Genomic DNA, 26,634 nt, shown 5'->3' with positions numbered 1-26,634 from the left:
CCCCATTGGCCTCAAAGCAGGTGCTTATTTTTGAATTCCAAGCTTGGAGGCAAGTTGTATAAAAACCAGATGTACTGCCAAACAGTCTCATGTAGGCTGACAGTCCACATAGGGGCTACCAAATAGCCAATCACAGCCTTTATTTGGCACCCCCAGAAACATGTTTCATGCTTGTGTTGCTCCCCAACTCTGTTTACATTTGAATGTGGCTCATTGTTGGGGACCCCTGGTCTAAACAAATGAAGGTGACACACGCTATGACTGCACACATGTTATGACTTCTGTTCTGTTATTCCAATCACTCATACAAAGAGTGTGAAAGATCATAAACTGCTGGAAGTGAAGGGGGATCAGAGGCTCCTCTTCAGTTCCTCATCTACAGATGTGTCGTCCCCAGGCCAACATCATGCATCGCCATATGAAATTTGCAAACCTACTCAGTCACCAGATTAATTCATGTCCATAGTCGGAATTGGCTGGACACCATGAATGCTCAGATAATCATTATCTGTGTTATTATGGCCTCCTTATGATCAACATTGGACCTGAGAGGATGTATATGGGCTTCCAATAAAGTCAAGATTTTAGAAGATAATATTCTAGCCCAACTACAAATAAAAAAAACATATATTACTTATCATTGGTTATGCGATGAGGATCATTTTATTGCACACTATATGGCTTATGTAATAAAAGTTGCAATGTTGCTACTGACTAATTCACCTAAAGGCAACCAATTGGGAGGAAGCATTTACATTATTGGTTGCTATGGGTACTGCACCTGGGCAAAGTTTGTGCCCTTATTACATATGGGGTTTTACGTTAAAGTGTGACCACCCAACATTTGCATGATCTAGAGAACCAATAAGTGCTTCTATTATATATCTGTGGATTCCGCTGCCTGAGCAGGTCTAATGTCGAACATGTTTTCCCTTTTTATCAGCCCGGCTTTTTTTTTTTTTTTTTTCCATAGAGCTCTTTCAGGTTATTAATTTACTTGCTGTGATAGGGTGATCAACCGTTCTGTCAAGAAAATGGATCGCTCTGCCGCCCTTTAGCATGATTAAATGAAAGCAAGCAAGGCAGAGTTCAAAAATACCACATTTTATGAAACTATTGAAAGTGGCCTTTATTTTATTCTTTGGCTTTGTTTTTCCAATCCCTACACTGTTTTGCTTTACATTGAAATATTATATAAATAACAAGAAGCTCAGCATTAGATTTCTCAGGTTATATTTTAAGTGTAAATTCGGGGGGAAATAAAATAGTTTGGGGTTTGTGGAATCGATAGATAAAAGTTTGACATTGCGGGTCAATGAAGCCTTGCTCTCTCCCATAGTTCATGTGTCCCCAAGACTTTGAGAAATCAGATGAAAACCTCTTAAATTAAAGCAATTTTTTTGATAGGTTGATACATTAACATTTATTTTCTATTATTATTGAGCATTGGTGATCATAGAAAAGCATCATTATTTAATATTTTCTCATTTACCTTTTTATGGGACATAGAGAAATTTAAATGCTAATGGAACACGTGGAGGCCGATTTATCAAAGGTCGGATTTTAGTGGTTTTAGAGGTTTTTGAAACTACGACTAAACTCACAAACTCTAAAACTGCGGATATCATGACGTTTGTTAAAATATCCGAATAAAAGAAGTACGCACGGAAAATAATGCACTAAAATATACGAATACCTCGAAAACTTCTAAATGTTCTAGTTTTCCGGACAATTCTATCGGGAAAATAAAATCTGAAAGTCAGAATTGATTTAAACGGTTCAACAGGATCAGCACAGCTCTTATTGACTTTATAGGATCTCAACAACTTGTACCTGGTGAAGTTTTGTAATAGAGATTTTTCCTGGTTTTTACACTAAAATAAATCTCTAATATTTAGAGCTTTTATTAAAAAAAATGGGAAAACCATTAGTTTTTAGAGATTTATTGAAAAAAATTGAAATTCTATTGTTAGTAAATGGGCCTCATAGTCTCTGCAGCAATGTATGTTAGCCAACAATAAAATGTTTGCTATCCCCCCTCCCGTGCCTTCTGTAATGGACATAAATGGTGCCAAACAGAAGGCACAAGAAGTATAATAGATATATACACTGGTCATGGCCATGCAAAAGAATAATGTGCGCCCAAGGCCAGCTACCTTTTGGGGTATGATTGGCAAATGTCCAGAACCATGAACAAGGGGTAGATGGCCAGAAAGAGAAATTTGCAGACTCCCCATCATTGTGCCCTAGGCACATGCCTGTTCCGTCTACCCCTAGTTGTGGCCCTGGAGGTGGTATCTTTTGTTTACCCGCTGGCTGATATATGTCGGTGCTGTAATGTCCCATTAGCCTAAGCTAGGCCTTATACTTTAATGGTAGAAGTTGGTGGCCTATCTCTGGACATTATAAAACAGATACAACTTTAGTTGTATCTCTCTCTTTACTGTATCTTTATCATCTTTCTATACAGTATCTCTTTATCTGTGCATCTCTTTCTCTCCCTCTTTATGTCTCTGTCTCTTTCTCTGTGCTCATCGGGATGAGAATCAGCCGACCCCAAGTACCTGCTGTTTAATCCCCTCTGGAAGCTGCACATGTCTGATTTGTTTTTTCTCCCACTACGACTTTAAGCAGCGGCAATTGTAGAAACCAAACGGATGGAGTCAGTGCCTTGCCTATTGATCAGTATCCCTGCAGTCCCCCCACTCCAGCATCTGCTTCATTGGCTTCTCTCAGTGCCTGCTTCAGTACATTAGAATAGAAATCCATAACCAGAGCTGTGCTCATCCATGCAGGGGAAGAAACTAAATTAAATGGTATAAAACAATCTCGGATCAGGAGTTTGCGCCAATTCATCTTGATCTAAGATGTCACACAGGGCTCTTGGACTGAGCACCTGGGCTGGAGGCAGCTAGGAGGCAAGTAGATGGAGCTGCGATCCTTCATTTGTCAGCTTAGGAACAGGCAGTGGTTAGCAATTCCCCTTCTGCAGAGGTCAGCTGACGGAACAATCCATGCAACGGCACAATGGAGCTTTCCTTTGAACTATTGTTATAGAGCACGCTTCTTGCTGGGCCCTAGGGGGATGGGAGCACGGGTTGTCTCCTGCGTGGAGCCTACTATATCCAAGCATTACATGCCTCAAATCATATTTTGGGATTGCTTTTGATTGACCCCATCAGTGCCAGAAGGATGTGACCTGCTTAAATGCATTGCACATTCTGCTGCAAGATAACAAACACTGCTGTTTGTGTGTGTGTGTGTGTGTGTGTTTGTCCCTGCACTCTATGCTCCAAAAACTCAATGTATGTAAATGTATCATCACAAGTAACTCTGATCTTCAGAGGTTAATACACAACAGAGATAATTTGCAAACCCTGTAAAAATTGCAAAAAAAGGTAATTTTTTTTTTTACCTACAATGCAATGCTCTTAATCCTTAATCAGCATTCCTGAATAACTACAAGTGCTGCAAAATTTGCTGCTGCCTCTACTTGCACCTGATGTAAATGATGAGTGGCATTGCCATTACTGGGGATGAGGATAGAGAAAAATGTTTGATAGAGGAGCTAGGGGCACATATATGTGCAACACACAGTGGACTTCATACTTGGCTCCTGTGCAAAGCAGATGTAAAATCCAGGGCTTTTTCACCAGAGCATACTGCACTTTATACCTTTTACATCAAAGCAGCAGATTGGTGCTTTGTGTTATAATAGAGGAGTGCGAGTAGCTGCAAACGTAACTATAAGATTGCTATACAATGTAAAGGAATTATACAAATTAAAGAGCCTCCAGACCTCATTTCACTTTGTATTTGTTAAATATTAAGATATGTTTGTATAATGTTTGCTGATACTACTCAGGGCGCCATCAGGAATCACAGGGTCCATAATACCAAGGTAGTGGTTTCTACCTGTCTGTGGACCCCAGTCAGGGACCCACTGGTTACCTGGGCCACTGGGTCAACAAGTAGCACGACGTCCCAATGAACTAAAGTCCTGTATACTCATGACCATGCCCTTATCCAGCCCATCATACTATAATCTGTCTGAAGTGTGAATTACACTTTTATATTTCTTGGGGCCCCTCTACAGTACCCCCTAATGGTAGACCTGATTCAACCAAAGCATTGCCATACATGTGCCAATATAGGATCCTCAAGCCATTTTTTAATGAGGCCAAACAGTTACTTGCCTGGCAGCTATTAAGCTCCAGATCATCCATTGAGCAGGATGTGGACCTCATTGGGACATTGATGGGTCTGCATAGTTGTCTGTTATGATCCTAGCATCGCCCTGTTTGCCGAATGATTCAGTTAACCTCATTTTGTCCACAAAGCCAACCACGGTGCTTCTGATAACCCCTTTACAATGAACAAGAAAGGGGTTTAGCCTAGAAATCAAGGGACTATGTCCAACAGCATTCTTGTGTCCAAGGTCACTCATGTCACGTCCTACTGGGGTGAAACCATCTGGAAATAATGTGTTTTGATCATATTTTTTTGCATTTGTCTTATTCCGTGGACCTTTTACGTCCATTTGTTGTAAATCTCTTCATTGCTATAATGTTATAAAGTGATGAGTAACCTGTTGACATTAGATGACCAATGTTTATAAAAGGTTGCCTATCATAGTTTGTAGTACCTAATATACCAAATTCTCCTTCATTGTAGTGCACAATACTCCTCATTCTCCAAGTTTAATTATAAAGTTGGCTGTTTATATTTACATTCATTCATAATCACCTACAAAAATTAAAATGCCTACTTTGTGTTTTTTTCAGGCTGTCTCTCCAACGTTCCTCCACTGAAGAAAGTATCAACTTCTTATGAAGAAAGACGAAAGCAGGCAACAGCGATTGTGCTTCTGGGGGTCATAGGCGCTGAGTTTGGAGCTGAGATCGAGCCTCCAAAATTGCTCACTCGTCCACGCAGCTCTAGTCAGATTCCTGAGGGATTTGGGCTGACCAGTGGGGGGTCCAACTATTCTCTTGCTCGACATACATGTAAGTACAGTAGCTTGTTAAAAGGCTTGACTGGGTTTGCTATGATAATTTTCCTTGACTTCATTGGAGTTGACATCTTCAGGAGATGCATGCTTGATGATACACGAGCCTTTGTACCTGTAGGCCAGGGTTGTCTCCTAGCTCAGTATGGTAGATGTGGCCATGCATTTATGGCATTATATATTTATTTTAATCCAGCAACCCGTAGACATGGTATATCAGATATCTGACCTAACATTTCATTGCTTGGTTAAGTCAAGAAATCTTGGCCCAGTATAGGAAGCATGGGATGTACTTTAAATTAAAATGTGAATCTGTGACTATAGAGGTCTCTTCGTGGCTTCTTTGTAGAATAATACATTTTTTTATCAAGATTTATAACTTTATTGAGTTATAGAATATAATACCATGTCCCATTGTCACCGTCCGTGACTAAATAATCTCTGTATGTGTTATGCCTATTCTATGTATAAACCATTAATAGAATAGATGGGGCTGATAAGATCTGAAATGTAAAACTCAGCATACTAGGAGTTGTGGATTATATAGAATACTATGCAGTCTTCTTCCCATCACCTTTGTGCTTTGTCTAGGGCTTTCACTAAGCTGTCTTTCTTACGATGAGTAATTGAGACTTTCCTCTTGAATTCTTACTCCAAGCAATTATGTATTTTCGGTTTCATTGCCCACCTCAATTTTTATTGATTACTATTCATCTTGTAATTTTTTTCCTTTACTTAATGTTGGGATCGAGTCATTCGAAAAATGATCTGTTCTCTGTTTTCCATGGGGAAAATAATGTGAATATGTCAAATATATCAGTAGAATATGTCAATATCTAGCAGAAACGGCGGCCCAGGTTGCTTATACACACACCTGCCACTTAAGGAGGTAGTCTTTGTGTGTGTGTATATAATATATATATATATATATATATATATATATATATATATATATATATATATATATATATATATATCCAACTATAAGCTGGTGCACACAGAAATCCAAAAAACGTAGTCACTGCCTGGGTGCTGGTTAGACATATAATATAGAACTTTAAAAAGAACCACACTCTCAGGACTTAGTTTAGTGCAAACAAATGTGTTTTATTCCAACATTTCGGCTCCTAACTCAAGCCTTCCTGATGACAGATTGAGTTAGGAGCCGAAACTTTGGAATAAATCACATTTGTTTGCACTAAAACAAAGTCCTGATGTGCGGTTCATTTTGAAGTTTTTTTTTATATATATATATATATATATATATATACATATAATGCAGTTTAGAAAAGAAAATTTATTGTCAACGTTTCGGTCCCGTTTCTTGAGAAAGGCCCAGAATGGGACCAAAATGTTGACAAAGTCTTGCTGGTGGGATCTGTGAGTGTCCTGTTTATAAAAATGTGTCTTATGACTTTTTACATGTAATTCTAATTCAAAATATTGGGAAAATAATAGGTCATCCCTGGTTCAATTGGAGATTGGCACATAAAGTCCATTTCTTCCTCACCAGAACTGCAGCTAAAACTGATCTCTCAATTTTGAGAGTATTATTAGCATATAATGGGTAACACACAATTGACAAATAGTGTTCTACAGAGAGAGAGAGAGAAAGAAAGAGATGAGTCTATATTTTACTGTCGCTCTTGAAGAAGAGTCTAATTGGAATTAGAAAATTATAAAACAAAACTATTTTCTGAATTTTACCATTTAATTTTATACACCACACTTAAGTGGACATCTACAGTATATCTGTCCTTTTTTCTGTTGTAAATTTAAAAATGGCAGAAAAGGTTTCCAGTTTCCAGTTCTGAAATTCTAGATTTTTACATTCCTTCTATTTCATTGGAAATTGCACTTCACCTTCTATAGCTCCTTTAATTTGAACAGCATTAAATCATATGGATTAACCGGACGGAAGACTATAAGTAAACTGACATTTATAATCTCCTGTAGAGCAGAAGATGAAGTAATCTAGCAATGATCTTTGCTATTTATTTTCATTTAGTGGGATTGATTGACATTACATAATTACAGTGCAAACACGTCAGAACCCTTCCAGCTCAAGGCTCCCAGTGTTGTGCCATTCATTTATCCGCATGACTAAGGTAACCTTCCAGTGGCCATATTTTATGTGACAGTACAACCAAATGCACATTTGTAGAAGGACAAAATAATGTTCCATCACACAAGTGAATAGAAAAGTGGAAAATCAATAAAAATGAGGATAGTGCTAGAGAACCTGTGTTTCAGACAAAAATTCCATGGAAAGTTGGATTGGCCGTCCTATTCCAGTTTCTGAATCTAATCATGCCCGTTGTCTTTTAAAGGAGAAGGAAAGCTACGGAGGCATTTTATTGCCAATAGATTAGCTGCAATAGTGCAAGCTAGAATGCTATATTTATTCTGTAGAATGTTTTACCATACCTGAGTAACAGCTCTAGAAACTCTCTGTTTGTTTAGAATAGGAGCTGCAGTATTAATGTGGTGTGACATCACTTCCTGCCTGAGTCTCTCCCTGCTCTGGGCTCAGATTACAGTAGAGAAGGGAGGGGGGAGGGAGGGAGAGGAACAAACTGAGCATGCTCAAGCCCAAGCCCTGGAGGTTTAAGCTGAAAACAGGAAGTCTGATACAGAAGCCCATGAGTACACAATAGAAGGAAAGAAATGCAGTGTTTCTTTTGACAGGGGACTCAGAGCAACATTACTTTGGGGGTTTACTGGTATATTTAGATGGACCTTTCTGATAAGGCTAACTTAGTTTTAACCTTTCCTTCTCCTTTAAATAGACTTCCCTGTCTCCATTCTTATTTTAAACACAGAAAAAAGGAACATAATAGCATTGTTTCTGTACCACAGGCACCCAGATAATTAAATATGATCACATGTCGAACATCAATCAGAAAGCTCAAAATGTGAAGAAAATAAAATGACTTGTTCGGACAACTCTACCAATCAGTGATCGGTAGAGTTGTCCGAACAAGTCATTTTATTTTCTTCACATTTTGAGCTTTCTGATTGATGTTCGACATGTGATCATATTTAATTATCTGGGTGCCTGTGGTACAGAAACAATGCTTTTATGTTCCTGCTGTCTCCGTTCCAAGAATATTTGAATATGTCTATGATGTAGGCATCTTCAGGAGCAGAATTTCAAGGACAAAGTCAAAAATAAAGGCTGTCCTTTAAAATTATTGGTGTTTGACTCCAAAACAAGGTGAAGTAGGCTTCAAAGCATGTTTAAGGTAAAGCCTTGTTTGGTGCCTTCCATAAACTGAAACAAATCTAAAGCTCATTTACTGTCTTGGAACAAAATTGATCTTGCTTTCACATTTGATTCATTGAGTTTAGATATTTGAAAGGAAGAAAAATGGCCTTGTTGCATTGGTTTAAATAAGCCATGAATAGGCAGGAAAGGCTGGCACACGTATGCCCATTCTTGCTTTTACTAAACGTTTAATTGGCCAGTTATATTTATGTATTGTAAAACTGAAGTTTGAAAGCAACACTGTATGATCAACAGTATTTAGATATCACTCATTCCATCATGTGTCTTTATGTGGAGCATTGCTACCCAACTGTGTTTGGAAGCATAAGCACAAAAACTATTGGTCTAGAGAACGGTCTTCTTTTATAGGCGAGTGATTGAACCCAAGCTTAACATCACCATGTACAATGCCAGGCATGGGGTGAAATGTTAAGTCAGGGGCTGTATTTAATCATTTGGCTGAGGGACCCTGATTCCAGTGTAAGTAAACCTTAATGCTACAGTGTACACTGCATTCTCAACAATTCCATGCTACCTACTTTGGCAACAGTTTGTAGAAGGCCCTTTTTGGTTTCCATTTGCGGAAGGCCCTTTCTGGTTTCCATGAATAGGAAAGGCCTGTACAGAAGAAGCCCTTGTAGCTGAATGGAATCAAATCCCAACAATGTGGGTGAAGAGTTCAGCTTTTTGGGAGACTACCAATGCAAAGGCTTCTACTGGAGAACTTGTGTATGAACGTGCAGTGACCCTCACCTCAATTTTCGTGAATTGTATTTCAAGGAATTTAAACAGGCTGAATTGGAGCACTTGGAGTTTTTTCCCTTTTGTGTGTGCAGATCATGGCTCTATGTTGTTTGTAGCAGCTAGTCAACTCCAGAGTATGGGTTGTTCCAGGCACTGTAAAGAATAGCAGCTGGTCAACACTACATAGTGAGTTAGAACGAGCCCTCACAATTTCTTTTTGTTTCATGAATATATAGGGGCACATTTACTTAGCTCGAGTGAAGGTTTAGAAGGAAAAAAACTTTGAATTCTGAAGGTTTTTTTTGGCTACTTCGACCATCGAATTGGCTACTTCGACCTTCGAATCGGAAGATTCAAACTAAAAATCGTTCGACCACTCGATAGTCGAAGTACTGTCTCTTTAAAAAAAATTCGACCACCTACTTTGCCACCTAAAGCCTACCGAGCACTAATGAAGGTCCCCATAGGCTTTCCTAGCAATTGGTGATCGAAGGAAAATCGTTCGATCGATGGATTAAAATCCGTCGAATCGTTCGATTCAAAGGATTTAATCGTTCGATAGAACGATTTTTCCCTCGATAGTACGATCGAACGAATTGCAGTAAATCCTTCGACTTTGATATTCGAATATCGAGGATTAATTAACCCTCGATATTCGACCCATAGTAAATGTGCCCCTTAGTGTTTCATCTTTTTTTTTTCAAGAGGCAAAATCTCTCCAAATCTTCATTTCTTGAAGTTGGCCTCTACCTGTCAGTGCAGAAGCTATGGGGTTATGTATTCCTTCCCCTCTGGAGGCAGAAGAGAAGAAGAAGAGCTGTTCCTAGTTACCTAGGGAAAAGCCTTCACTGAAGGGTTGATTCTGTTATTTCATTTGTGGTGGTAAGCGAACATTCATCCAGCTGAATCTGGACATGGTGGTAGCACGAGAGTGGACACACCAGACTTGTTCCACATGCTAATGCTGGAAGTGACACCATCCCCACTTTAAAAAATTCCAGCAGCAACTGCCACTCAATTCACGAATATGCGCCTGTGCAATTGCCTTTGTTTTGCTGAAACTAGCATAGTTGTTATGAACATAACCACAATGATGCCGACATTATAGCATTTGTTAATTCACACCCAAAATTGCATTATGCACACTGCTCTCTGCACTACAGTGTGTAAGTGATCCATTCATGTTCCATTTGCCATTTTTATTAAGTAGAAAAATAAAGAGTAGTTGAATCCATTTGTCAGTATAATCTTAATATCAAGAAATGTATATTCCTCCTTTTAAAGAAGTTCCTTTCTGCCCCCATATTACAATTACCGTGGGCCGTCACTCTTATCCACATCCCCCATCCTTTGTTGTTGCTATTCCAGTAAACCAAGCACAATCCACTTGTGTATCCCAGACAGCATTATCCTCTGCCCATTCCTCTTCTAAACATCTCTCTTCCTCTTTATATTTCAAGTTGACTGTTGCAACAATTTTCACCTGGTGTAATTGAAGATACCAATCGTTAGTTATATTGTTTATCTCCTTCTGCAATCCTTCCCCGGAGTATATTGCATTATAAAATATTTTGGCACCATGCAAATAAATAATAAGAAGCGCACATCCTAAAATGACTTCTCTCTTTTTCCCACCACCTCTCATTTCTTACAAGATTTTAATACTCTCTCCAGTGGCTGATTTATAATAATTGTTGCCGGCCTTGCTTCTGCCTTCATAAAACATAGGAAACATAACTTGGTATTTTTTGTGTTCCTTCAAACGTGCCCGGAATACATTTCTTCATACACTTTTTTTTTTTTAATGCAAAATATTGTCCTTCGTTTTTTAGATTAATTTATAGGCATGTTGTAAATGATTAGACAGTTCTATTAACCCAGTGCTGTTAATGCAGGTTAATGCAGTCTTTGGCTACTGTAGCAGAGCTGATGTGTATTGGGGAATGTACATTAGCCCAGCCACTGCTTGTCCTATACTGGATAATGGACTCAAAGGTTAAGAGCGAAGACTCAACAGCTCCAATCAGCTGAGCTTTTGCAGGGCTAATTACTTCTTTACTGCACTGACTCTAATGTGGCATGTTTATTGCTTTAACTAACAACTCATTAGCGCAGTTGATGTTTTTGTCAATATTAATTCCTTCATTTAAGCCAAGTCAAAGTTTAAACAAAGATGTCCAGGCTGTAAGAAGGGCAGAGTTGCAAATGCCCATTTACCTTTGTTATATTATTTTCCTTTACTGCAGTCGGGTGAGCATTGTGTCAAGTTCAATGTTTTTGAAGACAAAGGATCAGAATACGGACCATTCCTTGGTACCTGTTCACGTTTTTTTGCAAAGGGTCATAAGTTCATAGCACAAACCTGAAAAAGGTAGGGTATTTTAATTTGGCAGGAGAGGGGGCTCTTAAAGGGACATCATACACATAAAAATACCTTTACTAAAAATGGGTGTATACTGTCCCTGTACTTCCAGTTACTTCTGGTCCCAAAGAACTTCTAGAGAAGCCCCTAATGATGAACTGCTGCTGCTTAGATAAGGGACATGTTTGTTTAAAGGGATCCTGTCATCAGAAAACATGTTTTTTTCAAAACACATCAGTTAATAGTGCTGCTCCAGCAGAATTCTGCACTGAAATCCATTTCTCAAAAGAGCAAACAGATTTTTTTATATTCAATTTTGAATTCAAAAAGTTGAAGATCCAGAACATGTGCACCTAGGCCCCCCTACATTTTTCAGTGAGTTTACCCCAGATAGTTATTTGATTTAAAGGAACAACTGACCAAGTATTGTGGAACCCACCAAGGTTTAAAACATATAAGAGTTGAATAATATAATTCTGGAAAAGATATATTGTCCCCTAATTATGCCTCTAAATGTGGCCATACACAGAGAAATAGGGCATGGGCCAGAATGGACAGGTACTGTATGATGGGCCACAAAAGCATATTGCTATCTTTAATATTTTTTATATTAACATGCATTTATATACCGTAGTCCCAACATATTTCGCAGCGCTGTACCTTTCTGTTGTTCCATTTGGTCCGAGTGGTTGAAACAGTGGAACAGGTAATAAAGAGGAGCCATCAGGTCTAGCCATTGACTGGTCTTACATGGCCAGATAGTCAAGCAGTATGGTCAATATGGACCAAAGTGCACAACTAACTCTAGGCATATAAGGCCAGATAAATAGTAAAGTAGGAAGTGCCAGTCAGGGCATAGTCTCGTATAAGAATAGGCCCATCAGGAGTTCCAGGAAATTATTTCAGAGATCTGCATATGTACATATGGGTTTATTGTGGCATTATTCATAAAATATGCATTAAATTGAAATCCAGCATTACTTGCTCTATGTATAAATAAAGAAATAAATCAGAAAGGGATGACAGTTAAAGATTCAATGAGAGTTCATGCCATGTGGCCATATTTTATCTTCCTAATCTGGTATATATATATATATAAATCTCTCTCTCTCTCCCCCCCCCCCCCCCCCCGTTATTATCCACAAAGCTCTGAATTACAGAAAGGCTGTCTCCCATAGACTCCATTTTATCCAAATAATCCAAATTTTTAAAAATGATTACCTTTTTCTGTGTAATAATAAAACAGGAGCTTGTACTTGATCCCAACTAAGTTATAATTAATCCTTATTGGAAGCAAAACCAGCCTATTGGGTCTATTTAATCTTTACATGATTTTCGAGTAGACTTAAGGTATGACAGTCCAAATTACGGAAAGATCGGTTTTCCTTGCCTTTTATTTGTACCCTGTATCTAATAATAAAGAATTGAATTTATTAGAGAAAACTAATAATGAAAATATATTATTCTCTTAGATATACTAAATATTTTGTGTTTTGTATGAAAGCAAGTGGCACTATACAGTAATCATCTGAACATCCAGTTGCCATGGGGCATTCCTGGCATGTCAGGTCTTTGGGCTACCCACACCCATCTGTGAGCTCAGGGGATGCTCCCTAGAGTTGCACAAGGACATTTCCATGACATACACACCTGTGCAGACCAGCTTGGAGTCAATGTTCTGTGCCATAAGTAGTATGTACATTGCCAACTGCCGGTCATAGAAAGCCTGACGCCGGATTTCTGCAGCAAGAATGGTCCGGGAAAGGTTTTAATTCCTTATTCTATTTATCAACACATTTAAATAAATGGCTCCTTATTACTAATTCATTTAGCTCATGCTGCAATAACATACTGTAACTCATGGTGCATCTAATTGGAATGTAAGTGAATATGATAAATAATTCCCACAGGAAGGCCATGGTCATTTAGCAATTAGTTTGCCCTGATTTATGTTTGTTTTAGGGTCTACCCGGCTTTCCCATTGGACAGTTGCCTTCCTTTTATTTATTTTTTTGCTGAGGTTTATAACACAATATGCCTGTAGCAAGTGTGCTGTATCGCACAGCTAAATTGAAAAGCCCATGCCCTGTCTCCAGTAACTTACATTCAGTGCTTTATTCATTTACTTTGCCTGTCTTGAAAGGATTGATTTTTGTGGCTGCATGTTGAAGGATATAGAAAAATCTGTAGGAGAATGAGCTGTTGGGCTTCAGTAGTGAAAATCTCCTTTAGCTCGAAGTAACTAGATTGTTGGCTCAGTAATCAGTGTCTTTAAACCCTTTTATCAAGGAGAAATGAACTGAAAGTATTGCCCAACAGGTATAGTGCTAAGCCCTTCTACCAGACAAGGGGTCGGCCATTTCTAGGGGCTTGATTCAAAGTTGCCCGATGCATGTCTGAGAAATTAGTATGGGGAGGAGGGATTTGGGTGTTTTGAAAACTGGGCTGATTTTTTTTTTTCAATGGGCTATGGTCTCTTTGCCAGGAATGGGCTGCACCTCAGTGATGATGGATGATTGAGGGGCAAGAATGGCTAGAGGGTTTGAAGGGATTTTAAAGTAGGCATGAGGGGGGAGTAATTCTGTGGAACATAGGTTAGATGAGGTATTGGGCATAGTAAAGGAAAATATGAACTCACAACTAATTAGTTTAAGAAAAAACTTGAATGAAAAAAAACTTTTAATTCAGTGTTAACAACCAGAAAACTCGTGATTTATGGGGAAAAAAACATGCGAATGGATCGAGTTTTCAGGCAAAACCCTCTAAAAAAAAAAACTTGAACGTCACGAAGGCTATTAACATCTTCAAATGGTTCAAGGGACCTCTGACATTAATTTCTAGATGACCTTGACAGATTTTAGATTCTTGGTTTTAGATTTTTGGATGAACGCTATTTCCAGGGTGGGGAATAATAAATCAAAAAAAAAACAAACTGAAAAATAGATTTTTTTACTAAAAAATAACCTTGAAACCTTGAATTTTTCATGGAAAACACAACTTGAACTTTAATAAATTTTCCCTTAAATGTATGTTTACAAAGTCAAGAGGTCTGACTGCTAAAATGGGAAAACTGGAGCTACTGGTATTGGAGAAGAAGTATGAGGGAGAAGTAATTGGTATTGCTGAAACATGGCTGAATGAGTTACATGACTGGGCAGTAAATATAGTGGGCTGTACTTTATTTCAGAGGGACAGGGGCAATGGAAAAATGGAGGGGTAAGTCTGTTTGTTATCAGAATCTAAGAGCCAATATAAATAATAGGGTTGCAACGAATCCACTATTTTGGATTCGGCCGAAAGCATTTTTTACTTCCTTGTTTTGTGACAAAAAGTCACGCGATTTCCCTCCCTGGCCCTAATTTTCATAGGATTTGGTTCGGCCGGGCAGAAGGATTCGTTCGAATCCTGCTGAAAAAGGATGAATCCTGGCCGAATTCCGAGTACGGTAAGTAATTCCGGGCAAGTAATGATAATGTGAGATTTTAATTATCCAGATATTAACTGGAGCAACAGTACTGCCAGGTCAGTTAATGGGAATTTCTTTCTATACATGTTGCATTACAATTTTATGTCAAAGGTGTTGAGCAGCCAACCAGAAATCATTCTATACTGGATTTGGTTCTCTGTAACAACCCAGAACGAATAGCAAATGTGCAAATAGTCGAATCCCTGGGTAATAGTGACCATATTTTTATCTCTTTTGTTTTTTTTTTTTGCCTCAAAATGCAAAATTACACGGGGCAACAAGGATTCTGAATTTCCGAAAAGCATGTTTATGTTCCTTAAGGGCTGTACTTCAGAGCATAGATTGGGGCATTATGTTTTATACTAAAACACAGAACAGTAATGGTTGTAATTTAAAATGATATGAAATCATTCCTGTTTCTCAATTTATTCCAATAATAAGTAAATGTAAGAGAATTAAAGATCACCCTATGTGGCTCAATTAAGTAAGAAGAGGAAGGGTTTTAAAACTAAAAATTAAACCAGACAGAAGCTGCTTGTAATGAATATAAACACTGTAATAAATGTTGTAAACGCAATCAGGAGGGCAAAGATGGAAAATGAGAAACTGATTGCAGCAGAGGCTAAGACTAACCCCCCAAAAAATGCTGTATACTAATAGTAAAAAGATGCAGTGTGAAAGTGTGGCTCCATGAAATAATGGAAATAATGTTAGAAACGATACAGAAAAGGCAAATGTGCTTAATCAATTATTTTCTTTATTATATATAATTACAAAGTCATAGTTTCAAGACCCAGCAGACTGAGGCACAGATTGCTCAGTTCATTCTAGTCAGTGGTTGATGCAGGATATGGTAAATGAAGGTTTGCTCAAAATTAATGTGGACAAGACACCAGGGCCAGATGGAATACACCCTCTGGTACTTAGCTTAGTTTAGTTTTAGACAGGTCTCTCTTTCTCTTAATGAGCAGTAATCAGCATGGCTTTATGGCCAAGTTGGGATTGTTTACACTGGAGAAGAGGTTCTTTAATATGATATGATAACTATGTATAAATGTATAAGGGGATCATATAATGAACTCTCTAATGGCTTTTTTACCAGTGGTTCCTTTCAGCAGACAAGAGGTCACCCATTCTGATTAGAAGAAAGGAGGCTCTATCTTAATATTCAGAAAGGGTTTGTTACAGTGAGAGCTGTGAAGATGTGGAGTTCTCTCCCTGAATCAGTGGTACAGGCTGATACATTAGATAGGTATAAGAAGGGGTTGGATGGTGTTTAGCAAGTGAGGGAATACAGGGATATGGGAGATAGCTTATAGTACAAGTTGATCCAGGGACTGGTCCCATTGCTATTTTGGGGTCAGGAAATAATATTTTCCCCCCAAATTAGAGAAGCTTCAGAAGGCCTTCCTCTAGATCAACTAGTCGTTAGACAGTTTTTATTTAGACAAAAGGTTAGACTGTGTCATTTTTTCAATTTAACTTACTATTTAAGTCATGTTACTGAACAAATCATGCCCGCGTTTAAGTTGACACCACATTAGATCAGTGGGAGCTATGGAAAAAGGCCTAAATCTAGTATCTGAAGTACAAAGGAGCCCTACTACATTTTATTGCTGAGTGCAAGGAAAACCTTGCAAGCCTTCTGGGAGAACCCATTTGTGTGACTTGCACGTACACCTTGCAAAGGGTTCCCCTCTAAAACCTTGCGTATACACCTAAAGAAAAGGCTCCCTCGTAGTGATGGGCGAATTTATTTGCCAGGTTCGAATTAGCGCGTTTTGCCGCCGGCGATTAAATTTGCAAATTTCCTGCGAAAATTCGTGCTCACGCGAATGGCATACCAAAGTCTTTTTTCTCTATTAAATTTTACCAAAGTTCACCTCGCCTTGCCCCTTATGCACTGAAAATAGTGTAGTGTGGATTTGTATACATACAAAGAGTTGGACTTAACCGCCACTCATTAAGGTAACCATAGAACGTATATTTACTAAACCATTATTAATGCTTAAAGAAGAAGTGAGCCTTCACTTCCTAGTTATTCAATCCATACGCCACATACGAGGATTTTTTCTGACGCTTAAATAATTGAGCAAATTATTATTATTACTATTATTACTGTAAAAACAAAAGAGCATTATACCTTTGGCATCTGTTCACACTAGTTCAGCAGGGCAACAGAAATAACTGTGTAAATGACCAGATTCTCTTTTATATATCTATTGTTCTGAAGAGGAGGCTCATTGTTCTGAGGAAGAGTCTCGTACTACTGATTCTCCCCGAGGAATTGTGTTGGAATCTTAATTTAGTGTGCCTGCTGACAGTGACCTTGCTAATAATCCCTGCCTTGAGCATGTAATTTATATGCCCCAAAGACGTCTTCAGGAGATATATGGAACCAAGCAAAATGTAAGCCCATGTGAAAATCACGGAAGGTTTCTGTTTGCCGCTTGGAAATTAAAACTTCAATTGTGGCACATTTTCCAGTGCTTCCTCCTGTAATAACCTTCTAGGTTTCTTCTTAAATGCCAAGTGAGGCCATCTAGAGATTTCTCTAAGCAGCTCTGTTGACCTCTGCATAGGTCTTGAATATAAAATGGCTGCAGCAACTGACCTGAGTGTCCTCGTTCCTGCTGCAGAAAAGATAATAAGGGAGTACAAAGACACGAACAGCATATTACAGCTGGTGCAGACCTTATAGGAAACCACAGCTGGTATCTGCTAAATGTATGTGTTTATAGCGTTAAAGAGCCTTTGTGTAGATATTCATCCCACACAAGTTGGATTAGATGTTATTGCGTTTAGAAAGAGCTGTAATATAGGAGCTAACATTTTGTGCTCCGGTCTTGTTTGCTCACACCTTATCCAAACACAGTTGGTCGGTAATGTCTCTTCTGCAGAGCGAAGGAAATATTTGATTTTGCAGAATGAAGCTGTCAGATGACACAACGCTGAGAGAAAAAGAAATAGATGTAGGTTGTCGCTGTGTTGCTGTAATGTTTCACACACCTGCATGAGGTTGTTTAACTTCACCCGCTGTGCACAATAGAAATCATAGGCCTGCCGGGTTAGTAGATACCAGATGTAGAAATTGGGTGTGTGCATTGTTGCCCCAGCAAGGAGAGCTGAGACTTTGGTGAATAAATTCTCAGTTCACGGTTACTGGTATGAAGAATGTATAGAGCATTTCTGCATTATGGTACAGGTCGTTTTAAACTTTAATTTATGTTTTCCATAATTGGGCTAGTGTACGAGCTTTTTAAACTACAAACTGGCACATTTTACTACATGCTTGGAGAATTTTTCAACTACTGGACCTTCTATTGATAACTGATGGATGTGAAAGTATCGTCTTCCACTCGATAGACACGTAGTGATGTGCAGGTCAGGAAAACTCAACCCGCATCCTAACCTGCAAAACCTTAACCTACTGCCAAACCAAAACCGGAAATATTGCCTGGGAATCCTCAGGAGCAGTATGGAAGTTTACTACCCCAGTCTAACCCACACCCAACTCTAACGTTCAATGGTTGGCCAAATTTCAACCCAAACCCGCCCAACTGGTGGTCAACCCACACATCACTAATAGACAGGCTTTGCTAAGAATGTGATATACACTGAGACTGGAAGCGCACTTTGAATGCCTGACACTTTGGGCAATTTTAACTTTACTCCCTTAACCATTTTTATGAGTTTATAAAATTATTGTGCACCCCTTTTTTATATGTAAACAATTTGCCCCACCCATTCAGAAGCAAAATTGGGTATAGATCCAGTCGTTTGACAACCTTTCTGACTAGTGATGCGCAGGTCAGGAAAAACTCAACCCGCAAAAATGTAATCCACATCTAAACGTAACCCTGCAAAATGTTGTCACACACCTAACCCATACCTGCGGCATCTCGCTCTTTACTCTACTTATGTATGCACCTCTGGTTCCATGAAAGGGAATCTTCAGGAGCAGTGTGGGAGTGTATCCTAACCCGCAATGTTTGGCCAAATTTCAACCCGCTCAACTGGTGGTCACTATTTCTGAATGAGCAGATCTTCCCATATACTGAATAGTGAATGCTATATTCCTTTGGTCTACAGAAAAGTTGAAGGCTTTCAAGTGCTCTACAAGAAAAACGATCTATGGTATGTCTTCTCCAGTGTGTTAACATGACTATGGGAAATAGAGTGTCCTGTCCACTAATTTCTTAAAGCACCAAATAACAAACTAACCTAAACTGAGAGAGCAAATCATATATCCGCAATTATCCTTGACTACACTTGATTCTAAAATCCCTTTGGTCCCTCACTGACACTATAACATGTAAAGTGTTAAGATTAGCCATGATGTGGCATAGGGGTATAAAGGATTCTCTGTATGGTATTTAGTGTAGGAGGCCAGGTAGGCATGCTGCACACACAGAATTCCAAGCTATGAAAGAGGGGGAGCTCACCCTGCTGTTAACAAGAACCTCAATTTAAATCAGGAAAATCCTGGTGCAGATTAAGTCATTGTCCCTTGTATGTGGTTTACAGCCCAATTTATTTCACTTGCCACCCAGCACCCCAAGGGTGTTATTTATCAAAGGTCTAATGTTAATGCCCCCATTGACGGGCTGATAAAAGCTGGTGACAGACTGAGTCGGCAGCTTATTGGCCCGTATGTGGGGCCATCCAACAGGCATCCCCGATCGATATCTGGCCGAAAGTCGGCCAAATGCCGATCGGGCAGGGTAAAAAATCCTGTTGGATCGCGGCCACATCTTTTGATTGATGCGGTCCCACAATCCGACCACCTGTTTGCCTCCATTCTGATCCCATCGTTGGGCCCTAGGGCCCACGATCGGATCAGCCCGATATCACCCACTTCAATGTGCAGATCTCCCTGTGTAAGGTCACCTTTAGAGTTTTATTTATACCTATTTATACCTCAAATGAACTTGAATAAAATCACAACTCAAATGGTATCTTAATTTAGAAAAAACTGAAATGGGAAAAACCCTATTCTATAAATTGAAGTCTAGTTTTCCATGGGAAGAAACTCAAATCATTCCAGTTTTCATGCAAAACTCAAACATCATGCAGGCTGTTAATATCTTGAAATGATTCAACGGACCTCTGCCATTGACTCCTACATGACTTCCACAGGTTTTAGATGGTGTATTTTCGGATTCTAGCTATTTCCAGGGTCGGGGTATAATAAATCTCGAAAAATTTTACACAAAAATCTTTTGACCAAAAGATACAACTCGAAAACTCAAATTTTCAAGGAAAACACAACTCGAACCTTAATATATCTGCCCATGTGTTTGGCCAAATCATGTCACTATTTACTTATTGGTGGAGCTGGAGAAATAAGCAGGCCAGTCTCTCTCAGCATGACTGTGTGCTGCAAGTTCAATTGTCGAGTGAGAATTTTTCCAGCGACACATACCTATTCCCAGGTCAAAGTCCCAGGAAGTTGCCGGATTCACAAGGGAATTTGTCTCAGCAACATATGTTCCTCTGGGACTATTGATCTCCGATATGACAGCTTTCCCACAGATTAAACATTGCATCATGCTTCAGTTCCTTAAATTAAGTTTGACCTGTTTGGGGCATCCTCAGTTTGTGATATTGGTGGATATTTTGTGTTCTCCTTGTGGATAATACAGTTTAAAGAATGTTGAGGTTTTAGGATCATATCTTGTGCTGAAATAACTCCTATCTCTCGTTTATTCAGAGTCGGTTTAATTAAAGTGCATTTCCTGTTTAACCGACGCATGCTGATCCTCATAAATATGTCAAAAGCGCTGAAAGGTGCTGGCTCCAGAGTTCCGTGCATGCTTCTCTTCCTCCATTCTCTCTGCCTCTTAAGGTGTCATAAGCAATGATTTGTCTGTCAAACAATTTTCCTCCCCATTAAGTTTTATGCTTTCTGGCCGATGTCCTCTGGAAGTCCATCGGGTTTCTGCTGAGGAAGCTGATTTTTAACATGTTCCCTTTTACGCTACTGTAAACTCTCGTAAAATAATTTCTCTCATTTGAAGGAACCGTTTCCAAATCGATATGTCTTTTTGTATCACAGGCAAGGCTCTGACGTTCCTTCTGCTGCAGCCTCCCAGTCCGAAGTTACCCCCTCACAGCACCATTCGCAGAACCGCCATTGATTTGATTGGACGAGGTTTCACAGTTTGGGAGCCTTACATGGATGTGTCCGCCGTACTGATGGGGCTTCTGGAACTTTGTGCTGATGCTGAAAAGCAACTTGCTAAGTATGCCCCTTTTATCACACTGATATTCAACATATATATATATATATATATATATATAAAGGTCAAGCAAGTGTTAATATTTTAATACCGTTTTTTATTTCACCATTGTTGGCTCTGAAATGCAGTTCCCCAAGGTAAAATGTAGAACAGAAGTCATGTTTGATTTGCTTACAGCTACGCGTCAGATGATTTCAATAGAATGGAGAATAAATATGCTGATTATTTAGGGGCCGATTCACAAAGGGTCGAATATCGAGGGTTAATTAACCCTCGATATTCGACTGGGAATTAAAATCCTTTGACTTCGAATATCGAAGTCGAAGGATTTTAGCGCAAATAGTGCGATCAATAGATCGAAGGATTATTCCTTCGATCGAACGATACAATCCTTCGAATCGAACGATTCGAAGGATTTTAATCCAACGATCGAAGGAATATCCTTCGATCAAAAAAACTTAGGAAAGCCTATGGGGACCTTCCCCATAGGCTAACATTGAGTTCGGTAGCTTTTAGATGGCGAACTAGGGGGTCGAAGTTTTTTCTTAAAGAGACAGTACTTCGACTATCGAATGGTCGAATAGTCGGACGATTTTTAGTTCGAATAGTTCGATTCGAAGTCGTAGTCGAAGGTCGTAGTAGCCCATTCGATGGTCGAAGTAGCCCAAAAACACCGTTTTTTTACTTCGAATCCTTCACTCGAAGTTAGTGAATCGGCCCCTTAGTGTATTGTATTTCCTTTTTTATTTATTTATTGTTACTCAGTCATTTAGGATGACTTTAAATAAGATGACGTATTTGGATTTAATGCAGGATTTCTTAATCCTAATCCTCGTGTACGTGTAGGTACTAACCAGAGTAAAAGTCTTTTTCTATACCTTAGAGTAGTGATCCCCAACCAGTGACTCATGAGTAACATGTTGCTCCCCAACCTCTTGGATGTTGCTCCCGGTGGCCTCAAAGCAGGTGATTATTTTTGAATTCCTGACTTGGACGCAGGTTTTTGTATAAAAACTAGGTGCACTGCCAAACAGAGTCTCCTGTAGGCTGTCCGTCCACATAGGGACTACCAAATACCCAATCACAGCCCTTATATGGCACTCCAGGGACTTTTGCATGCTTGTCTTGCTCCCCAACTCTTTTTAAATTTAAATGTGGCTCAGGGTGGGGACCCCTGACTTAGGGAATGAGCCAAACTAGCTTACCGTTAAACCAGCATGGTGGTGCAGTAGTTAGAATTGTGTTCTTGCAGTGCTGGAAATCGTCAGTGCGCGAGCTACCGGGGAGCCCTGAGGGGGTGCGGGCCCTGGCCCAATTGCACCCCCTGCTCCCCCCCTAGTTCCGCCACTGTTCACTAACTGCTTAATGCTGACTATTTACCAAGATTTCATAAAATTGTACTAGGGTGTTATGATTTGCTTGAAGCCTGAAGGCTAACTGGCCAGGAGCATTAGGGTGGTGGCAGACGTAGCTACTTGGGGAGATTAGTCGCCCAATGCCAAATTGACTCTTCTTCGGGCGACTTATCTCCCCTTAATGCCTTCCCTCCCTGCTAGAATGTAAATCAATGGCGGGATGGCACTTGGAACGCTTCATTTTCCAAAGTCTCCTGAGGTTGCCTCATGAGAAAACTTAGAGCGACTTTGGAAAGCTGAATCGATAGGAGTTCCATCCCGCCGACGATCTACATTCTAGCTGGCGGGGAGGCATTTAGGGGAGATAAGTCGCCTGAAGAAAAGGCGATTTGTCGCTGGGTGACTAATCTCCTTGAGTAGCCACTCCTAGAGACTCAGTAGAGACTCCCATAATACCCCTTGATCAGCAGCTTCCTGGATCTTATCTAAATTAATGTTTACTAACATTGAAGATAAACATCTGGAGAGATTTCTGGAGATGTTGCCTATAGCAACCAATCAGATCTTTGCTTTTGTTTTCTAGCTTATAGATGACTGTTTAAATCGAATTGCTGATGGGCAACATCTCCAGAAATCTCACCAGATATTTATCTCCAATGTTAGTAAACATGTCTGTATTCAATAATCCATCCAGTTTGCATATAGTACTACTGCCAACTAATATTCTTGCATTCTCCAAGTATTCCTTTAACTTGCTCCTGTTGCGTGATATGATACACGCGTGTTTTATCTTTTTGATGAACATCGCAATGCTAAATGCACGAGTGGGGCAGGGGTATTTTGTGGTTTTTGTTGCATCAATTTTTTAGGGGTTGGACCTTGTATCTTCATGTCTGGCCACCATGTTTCCTATACTGAGCCATAGGTGGAACACCAACTCTTGGCTTGCCGAACCCTTGTAGAAAACCCAGTGTGGGGGTGTGAGTGCAGGTTTATATAGGTAGCGTTTTGTGGAGTTGGTAGGAATTGCTTTAAGATCAGAATATACTGTAGATGCCCTACAACTAGGATATTTTCACTGGATATTTTCTGTTGCTATAGCTGCCCATTCAGTTTTTTTCTGATTGCTTTGGTTTTGCTGTCAGTGGTCAGAGATTGAGCCAGCAAGTGAGGTCACATGTTCACCCCTGGCACCCATGTGGAATGATTGGCTACTTGACAGTTTAATTACTTGTTATCCTGCTCGGCCTGAGCTTCCACATTGTAGAATCTAGATAAATCTGTCTGCTGTTTCCCAGGGAAGGGTGCCGAGTCCTCATGAGCACATGTTGGGATTCTTCTGGGGAACTTCTGTACACTAAATAATTGCCCTGTCAATTTAGCCTGAGGAATGCTAGCCCCCTTGATTCCCTTTGACTAGGTCAGGGGAATAATACAAACCCTCATATGTAATATAAGGCACACAGTTTGCCCAGGACCGGTAACCAATGACAACCAATAAGATTCTTACATTTAAACAGGTGACTAGTAAATACTACCTAATGATTGGTTGCTATGGGTTTCTCTCACTGGGCAAACTTAGTGGCTTTTATTATATAACCCCATCAATGTATTAACTCATTATATATGTATTTCAATCAACAATGCTTTGTACTGGGTGCTTATTGTTATTACTGGATAATGAAAAAAATCACCTTGAAGTTCCATAGGCTGTATAAGAGCACATACCCTACAGATGTGTGCTTTTAAATGGCCACAAAGCGTCAACCTGCAGCCTTGTGCCTTCATATGGCATTTACAGTAGGGGTACATTATCCCTAATAATACATGAGTGATACTCAGAGTTCCCTGTATAACTCAGCCTGCAGCCTTGTGCCTTTATATGGTCACAGAACAACCCCTCAGTGACTTCTAATATCCTTATCATTTACAGTAGAGGGTACATTATCCCTTATAATACATGAGTGATACTCAGAGTTCCCTGTATAACTCAGCCTGCAGCCTTGTGCCTTTATATGGTCACAGAACAACCCCTCAGTGACTTCTAATATCCTTATCATTTACAGTAGGGGGTACAGTATCCCTTATAATACACGAGTGATACTCAGAGTTCCCTGTATAACTCAGCCTGCAGCCTTGTGTCTTTATATGGTCACATAACCCCTCAGTGACTACTAATATCCTTATCATTTACAGTAGGGGGTACATTATCCCTTATAATACATGAGTGATACTCAGAGTTCCCTGTATAACTCAGCCTGCAGCCTTGTGTCTTTATATGGTCACAGAATCTCTCAGTGACTTCTAATATCCTTATCATTTACAGTAGGGGGTATATTATCCCTTATAATACAGGAGTGATACTCAGAGTTCCCTGTATAACTCAGCCTGCAGCCTTGTGCCTTTATATGGTCACAGAACAACCCCTCAGTGACTTCTAATATCCTTATCATTTACAGTAGGGGGTACATTATCCCTTATAATACATGAGTGATACTCAGAGTTCCCTGTATAACTCAGCCTGTAGCCTTGTGTCTTTATATGGTCACAGAACCCCTCAGTGACTTCTAATATCCTTATCATTTACAGTAGGGGGTACATTATCCCTTATAATACATGAGTGATACTCAGAGTTCCCTGTATAACTCAGCCTGCAGCCTTGTGCCTTTATATGGTCACAGAACAACCCCTCAGTGACTTCTAATATCCTTATCATTTACAGTAGGGGGTACATTATCCCTTATAATACATGAGTGATACTCAGAGTTCCCTGTATAACTCAGCCTGCAGCCTTGTGCCTTTATATGGTGACAGAACAACCCCTCAGTGACTTCTAATATCCTTATCATTTACAGTAGGGGGTACATTATCCCTTATAAGACATGAGTGATACTCAGAGTTCCCTGTATAACTCAGCCTGCAGCCTTGTGCCTTTATATGGTCACAGAACAACCCCTCAGTGACTTATAATATCCTTATAATTTACAGTAGGGGGTACATTATCCCTTATAATACATGAGTGATACTCAGAGTTCCCTGTATAACTCAGCCTGCAGCCTTGTACTTTCAATAGTTATTCATGTATCTGTTTATTATTGGATAATCTGAATTATATCAGCAGGGATCATCATTCACCAAACAAAAGTTTACTGAGCCTTTGAATTAAATTGCACCACAAGGTTGAATATCTTGGGTTCCCGTGTAAGTGTGGGTGCTGGTATTAGTCCAGCACTGTTTTGCAGTAGTTTTTATTTTGGTAAATGCAAACATATAATTCTAGTAAAAAAAAAAATGTAACCAGCTCTGTTTCTATAATGGACAAGAGAATCTTTACCAATTTATCGTTTCACATAATGATATAGTTTAAAGAGCCAGAGGAGTGACCCGTTCTTTAACCTCCTGTACAGTACACGGTTTCTCCCCCGACGGTGCGTCCTGGTTGGCACAGCATGAATCTAACGATTATATGAACTCTGCTGCTTTTCATCTTATCTCCTATTTCCAGCAGTCATTTTGTCTGCCACGTGTGCTTATTCTTCCCAGCGCTAAGAGTAATGCGCACAGTAAACGGATATGTCAGGAAGTGACTGATTAGAATTTGGGATACATATGTCCCCGAGTAAGGATTGTGGGATACCAGAACTATCTCGCAGACAAAATAATACTCCCTGAGTATTTCTGTTAATTAGAAAGGTCTCCACTTGTAATTGAAGTTTATCTTTTTCTAAATTCATTTTTTAAAAAGTAAAAAAACAGGGTTGAAAAGGGAAATACAGAGTGGGGTTCCTAAAAGAAAGATTGGTCCTACATGGGTGGTTCAGTGGTTAGTGCTGTTACCATGGGGGTCAATCCCAAATATCTTCAAATAGTTCTCCCGATATTTGTGTTTAATAAGGCAAACTAATTTGCTTCTCTTTTAGTGATTTACTGATCAATGTCATGTGATTCTAGTTCTTTCTAGGCCAAATTTAAAAATATTTGAAATGCAGAAAGATTGGGGTTCCTAAAAGCAAGATTGGTCCTACACGGGTGGTTCAGTGGTTAGTGCTGTTACTTTGCAGCTCTGGGATCCTGAGTTCAATCCCAAATATCTTCAAATATTTTTCCGGAGATTTTTGTTTAAATAGGCAAACTAATCGGCTTCCCTTTTATAAATGATTTACTGATCAAAGTCATGTGCTTCTAGTTC

General features: G+C 39.4%; 1 protein-coding gene across 4 annotated transcripts in view; it reads left to right on the top strand.

Annotated features, from left to right (window-relative positions):
* wdr7.L (WD repeat domain 7 L homeolog) overlaps positions 1 to 26,634 on the top strand; it is a 243,317-nt gene that overhangs the window by 144,829 nt on the left and 71,854 nt on the right. For all 4 annotated transcript variants that reach the window (XM_018245183.2, XM_041580187.1, XM_018245178.2 and 1 more), the window contains 2 exons: positions 4,785 to 5,006; positions 20,907 to 21,093. In XM_018245183.2, the coding sequence (XP_018100672.1) occupies positions 4,785 to 5,006; positions 20,907 to 21,093 (409 nt within the window). The remainder of the gene's footprint in view (positions 1 to 4,784; positions 5,007 to 20,906; positions 21,094 to 26,634) is intronic.

This window comes from Xenopus laevis, chromosome 1L (assembly GCF_017654675.1).
Source record: "Xenopus laevis strain J_2021 chromosome 1L, Xenopus_laevis_v10.1, whole genome shotgun sequence".
In the NCBI taxonomy this organism is placed as follows: domain Eukaryota; kingdom Metazoa; phylum Chordata; class Amphibia; order Anura; family Pipidae; genus Xenopus; species Xenopus laevis.
Note: the sequence above shows the minus strand (reverse complement) of the source record. Positions and strands in the feature narration are given on the sequence as shown.